The sequence below is a fragment of the Salvia splendens genome, unplaced genomic scaffold (assembly GCF_004379255.2).
Source record: "Salvia splendens isolate huo1 unplaced genomic scaffold, SspV2 ctg707, whole genome shotgun sequence".
NCBI lineage: Eukaryota > Viridiplantae > Streptophyta > Magnoliopsida > Lamiales > Lamiaceae > Salvia > Salvia splendens.
In genome coordinates, this window is record NW_024599375.1 from 8,551 (window position 1) to 14,596 (window position 6,046).

General features: G+C 51.3%; 1 protein-coding gene across 1 annotated transcript; it reads right to left on the reverse strand.

The window, feature by feature from the left end:
* Positions 1 to 219: 219 nt before the first annotated feature.
* On the reverse strand, positions 220 to 4,348 carry LOC121791041. Its single transcript, XM_042189097.1, has 4 exons — positions 3,875 to 4,348; positions 2,716 to 3,640; positions 1,079 to 2,547; positions 220 to 384 (listed from the first exon to the last, which is right to left on the reverse strand). Exons 1-4 carry the CDS (start codon positions 4,346 to 4,348, stop codon positions 220 to 222), a joined length of 3,033 nt encoding a protein of 1,010 aa, XP_042045031.1.
* Between the last annotated feature and the right edge of the window lie 1,698 nt (positions 4,349 to 6,046).

A 6,046-nucleotide genomic window follows, 5' to 3' on the forward strand; every position in this document is an offset into this window, starting at 1 on the left:
ATCGGGTGACGGTCAATGAGCCATACGGGCGTACCCCTTGGGCCTCCAAGGATTCGGGCATAGTCCGCCAAGTCCTCGCATTGAATGAGAATATGTTTAGCATTAATGTACTTCCAACTGAATCCACACCGGAGTTTAATATTATCGAGAGTCTTTTGGATTTGCAGTCCGGTAGGGATAGAGTGAGAGAACTTACCCACAATGGCGTGTCCCATGCTCTCAGCAAGCTTTTGAGTTTCCCTTCATCGTTTGGATTTGAAGGCCATTCCCTTCATGAGGTGTCACGGCTTCCATATGGGTGGGGTTGGCTCCATCATCGTTTTCATTGTGAGCGGTGGAGTCTTCCCAATTCTCCTCTTCTTCCATATCATTCTCCATGAAGTTCTATCGCTCCATGAGGGAGAAATACCGATTAGTGCTCATGTGATTTGGTGATTCTTGTGCTTCGGCGTTTGTTAAAACAAAGGGTTTGAAATGGCCTTTCGGATGAACAAGGTTACCCGATGTCGGGTTCGCTGCGAGCCGCGCCAAGTCTGTGCCTCTAGGCTTACCCCCACGCCCACTACCAAATGAAGGCTAGCGAGAACTCACCGCACCGGGATAAGGTCCATCTCGACAGGTCCGGCTCCCCGGAGAGAATCGGGGTGTTGAGGATATCAGTAACAATCTGTTGTGGGATGCCAGCCTGGTCATGGAGTAGAGTGTGAGTGTATGAATCCCAATCTTTTAGAGAGAGACGCTCCCCCTTCTCTCTAACAATCTCCCCACCCCCAACGGCTCTTCACGGTGCTCTCTTCGCCGACCAACCCTCTCTACGTCACCTCCACCACTCACAACGCTCCGCCTCCGACCAACCTTCAAACCCCTCGAAACCGACGCCCTCATCTCCTCCGGTCCCGAGACACACCTCACCAACAACCTCCGTTCAACTCCCCGGTGCGGCTGGTGTCTTGACTCTCCATCAGCCATGCCGGAACACCCACTGGACCCCCCCGAGCTCCGAGGAACCCCGCTTCATCTCGGACCAGCTAATGGTCCTTCGGTCGGCCGAGGACCCTCTCTCGGACCAGCCATTGACGTTCATGTCGGAGGGAGACTCTTCCATTAACCCTCCCTCGAAGAAAACGGCGAAGAAAACCATGAAATCGAAGGTGAAGGAGAGAAAAAGCACGCCAGCTCCTCCCACCAAAAGTACGGGCCGGAAAAGATTTGTACCCTCACCTATGCCGGAAGACAAGCAGCTCCGGAAGAAGATTGATTTTGGGGCCGAGGGTAGCTCGCCGGTCGGAAGGCCAAAATGTAAAGGCTCCATCTTCTCGTCGCCGGTGGAGAACTCCCCCTCTCCCAACGGTGAAGAAGATCCTAAGAACATTGAAGAAATCGCCGGCGCGGGAAAGGATGGTGACGCTCCGGCCGACGACCTTGCGCCCGGCGCGGACATGGTAACCGGTGACGGAGGGGGGCTCAACCTACCACAAGATGGCCGAATGGAGAGAGAAGACTCTAGCATGGGACAAGAGGCCTTGGGTGGCGCGTTAGTCAATTTGCCCGAAATAGCCACAACAACTTCCCCTCCTTCCGAAAGTAAAATGGCGCTTTGCCAAGCTGGGCCGTCACGTGTTGCTGCTCTCCAAATGTCGTCCAGGCCTTGCACAATCGGCATTTGACTTCGTAAAGTCTCCCATGTAGTAGCAAGTGAGAACTCTCCATTGGTTGATAATCTCCATCTTGGTACATCCGGCCCATCCGAGATGACGGGTGTGTCGAGGATCTTTTGTACGATATGTTGTGCTAGGCCAGCTTGCGCTTGGAGATTCCGCAATTTAGGCTCATCCCATGCACCATCCTTAATGTAGTCCGCCACCCGAGCGAGAGGCCCTCCTCTATCATCAAGGCTAAGTTCTCTCAAAGGCGTCTCTCCAAGCCATAAGTCATCCCAAAATAGCATCTTCCCTTCTCCCACCACCCATCGAATGTGCGGTTGAGCAAGAGGCCGAGCCTTCAGAATCCTCTTCCACGTAGGGCTTCCCCTCCCCAATGGTCTAGCTGTTAGCGGGGAGACCTTTTGACAATATTTAGCCATTAAGTACGTAGCCCACAAGGAATTTTGTTCCCTAAACCGCCACCATAACTTGATGTTAAAGGCTCTTAAGACTTCCTTGATCTTCCGGATGCCCAATCCCCCCTCGGCCGTTGGTAGACAAGCCTGTTCCCAGCTTATCCAGTGCGTCCTCTTCTTCTCATTAGTTGACCCCCAAAAGAAGCGGGCCATTTGCTGATCCAATTGCTTGAGGGCACCGCCCGTAGGCTCGATAGCTTGGAAGATATGAAGTGGTATCGCTTCGAGTGTGCTTTTAATCAGAGTAAGTCTCCTCCCAAAGGAGAGGTGTCGATGGGCCCACCCAGAGATCCTAGCCGCGATTTTCTCACGGAGGAACAAGAACATGCTCGAGCGCTTCACACATCGGTAAATAGGGACTCCAAGGTAAAGGAACGGGAACGTACCTCGAGAGAATCCTCCTTCCCTTTGTATTGTGTTTGTCCACCCTTCATGACCCTCGGCAATGAAAAAATTGCTTTTCCCAAGGTTGACTTGTTGGCCGGACGCCTCGGCATAATGATCAAGGCATGCTCGTAGCCTCCGGAGAGGGTTCGCCGCCGCTTGCGTGAAGATGATGATGTCATCTGCATAGGCGAGGTGGCTGATCTCAATACTTCCCCGGGTTGCTTTGAACGTCATTTCTTTGTTGCCGAGGATGAGTTTATCAAGAAGTCTCGAGAGGTAATCCGCGGCCAGGACGAATAGGGCGGGAGAGATGGGGTCCCCTTGCCTAAGGCCACGGGTAGATTTGAAAAAACCGGCCGGCGCCCCATTGACAAGGATTGAGAACCAACAAGACCCAATGCATCTCTGGATGAGGTCCACCCACGGCTCGGGGAATCCCATGTGTTTAAGGACTTTTAGGAGAAACGGCCATTGAACTCGATCATAGGCCTTGGCCATATCTATCTTGATTGCAACATTAGGGGCCGGTGTGCTTCGTTGTAGCTCATGGAACATCTCCTGAGCAAGTACTACGTTATCATTGAGGAGTCTCCCTTTGACAAAACCACTTTGGTTGGGAGCTACCACGCGTGGGAGTAAAGGGGCCAGTCGCTTGGAGAGTATCTTAGTAATCACCTTATTGATCACATTACACAAACTAATGGGCCTGTAGTCTCCCCATGACTCTGGAATGGGCTTCTTCGGGATGAGTACAATGCTTGTGGCCGTGAAGCTTCGGGGAAGAAAGGCCCCGCCGAAAAATTGTCTAACCGCATCCACCACATCCGATCCCACAATGCTCCAGCAGGCTTGGAAAAAGAGAGCCGAATAGCCATCCGGTCCAGGAGCACTATTGGCCGAGATGTCGAAGACCGCTCTTTTCACTTCATCCGCATCTGGAGGTTCGGGGAGGGCCGCCAAAGACTCCGAAGGGGGAAGTCGGTGTAGGAGGCTTAGGTCCGGTTCCGTAAGTACCGGATTGCATGGAGCAAGAAGGTTTTGATAAAACTCAACCACCGATGCTTGGATGGCCGAGTCTTCCGTGAGTTCACACCCATTCACGTTGATCTTGTGTATCCGTAGCCGAACCCTCTTCTGCTTCACCCAGCTTTGATAGAATCTGGTGTTTTTATCCCCATCTTCCAGCCACCGTAGTGCCGCCTTCTGACGCCAGAAGTCCTCCTCCATCTTAAGAAGGAGGATGTACTCCGCAATTTGTTTGTTGACCTCCGTTCTATTCCGGGCCGAGGGATCATCTTCGAACTCCGCTTGGGCTATCGCAATGCTTTCTTCACAGGACTTTAGGTTGGCGTGAATGTTCCCAAATACCTCTCTATTCCACCGTTTTAATGTTCTCTTAATCCTTGCTAGCTTGAGCTTCAAGTTGAGGAGACCCGCCGCCTCCGTGGGGGTCCCCCAATCTTCCCTCACCAATTCATTAAATCCTTCATGCCGTACCCACATGTTTTGGAACCGAAAGGCTTTACCTCCTCCGGGGGTATTAGGCATCTTGCATCGGACAAGGAGAGGGCCATGATCCGATGCAATACGGGGGAGGTTTGTGACTCGTATTGCCTCGAACCGTTGAGACGCCACCTCATTAATCAGCACCCTGTCTAGCCTTTCCATAAGGCCATTCTTAGCCCAAGTAAAGTCTGATCCATCATACCCTGGATCCAAGAGACCACAGTCTTCAATAGCCTCTGCAAAGTCCACCATTTCAGCCAGGCGGTTTGTGTCACTCCCCATTCTGTCTCCCGCGGAGAGGATTGTGTTGAAATCCCCTCCAATAAACCACGGCATTCCTTCCGAGACTTGGGTCAGCTCCCTCATTTTTTTCCCACAAAGCAAGCCTCTCTCCTCTCGAACATTTAGCATACACGGCCGAGATTAAAATAGGTGTTGGAGTCCGGGGGCAAGTGAACAGCCCATGCAATAGTTGCTCCGAGTCATCCACCACCTCAAAATCCATCCCTTCCTCCACAAAAATCCATATCTTCCCATTGGCATTCGATCCCTTATAATGCAGCCCCAACACTTTTGAAAACTTGTCCGGGTTAGGGTCGACAAGTGGTTCCATTATTGCAAGAAAACAAATATTATAAGATTTAATTATTCTCTTTAGGACGTTTTGGGTTGACGCATTTGCGATCCCCCTAACGTTCCAAAATAGAAAGTTCAAAGACATCATTAACTAGCGGAGATCGTACCCGGTGGGATTGACGCCCCCCCTTGAAATTCAGTGATTTGGAGATTGCTCCCTCCATGGGGTGTCTCGGCCTCCACAAGGGCTGGATTGGCTCCATCTTCGTCTTCCTTGTGCGAGAAGGAGTCCTTCCAATTCTCATCGTCCTCCATATCATTCTCCGTGAAGTTCTCTTGGGCCATGAGGGAGAAATAACGATTGGTGCTCATGTGACTCAATGACCCCGGATCCTCGGCCTTCTCGAAGGCAAATGGCTTGAAATGGCCTTTTGGTTGGACTAGGTAGTCTGAAGCCGATTGACCTTCATGCCGGGGCCGGACCTCCTCTCCCGATTTGGTCTTTCGTCCATGTTCAAATGAAAGGGCCTTAGTGTGCGCCTGTCTGCCTTGGTTTGGGACTCGTGCATTATGGCCGATTGTCGTGACCTCACTCCCCGAGCCATGCATATCACCCAAGAAGTCCGGTCCCGACCACACCACCCCCGTGTGCACACTAGCCTTCGGGTTCATCCGGTTGTTGTTTTCCTTCCCCTTGTGTTTTCCTTGTTGTTTCCATTCCATGTTATTGTCGGTATGTCTCGAATCATCAACGTTCATCTTCGTGCCATCATTGTTCTTCTTAGCTCCACTGCCAACATGTTGTTGCTGTTTTGGTGGCGCAACGTTGTAGTTTCTTTTTGGGGGTCGCTCCGTCTTTCCGGAAGCATAGCAAACTTCACTCTTGTGGCCCACGTGTTTACAATCCCCACAATAGGCCGGGATCTTATCCCACTTAACTTGTTGCACCAATTCACGTCCACAAATGTCAAGGATGATTTCGGTCGGTGGCGGTTCCGTGATGTCTATCTCGATGCACACCCGTGCGAATGAGAGTCTCGACTTGTTGGCCGTAGCTCTATCAATTTGGATCGGTGTACCAAGTAGTTTCCCAATGGCATAGAGGGCCGATTGATCAAACAGGTGTATCGGGAGCCCAATTAGGTTGCACCATATTGCCGCAATTGGGGACTCACAATAGGCATCAAAATCCGGTGACCATTTGAAGACTCTCATCGGATGCCGGTCAATGAACCACACCGGAGTACCTTTGGGACCACTAAGGAGCCGAGCATAATCCGCCATGTCCTCGAATTGAACAAGAATATGTTTGGCATTAATATATTTCCAAGTGTAACCTCGACAAAACTTAATGTTGTCTAGCGCCTTTTGAATTTGAGAAGAGGCCGGTATCGAATGCGAAAACTTACCTACAATTGCATGACCGAGAGATGATGCCAACCTTTGGATTTCTGATCC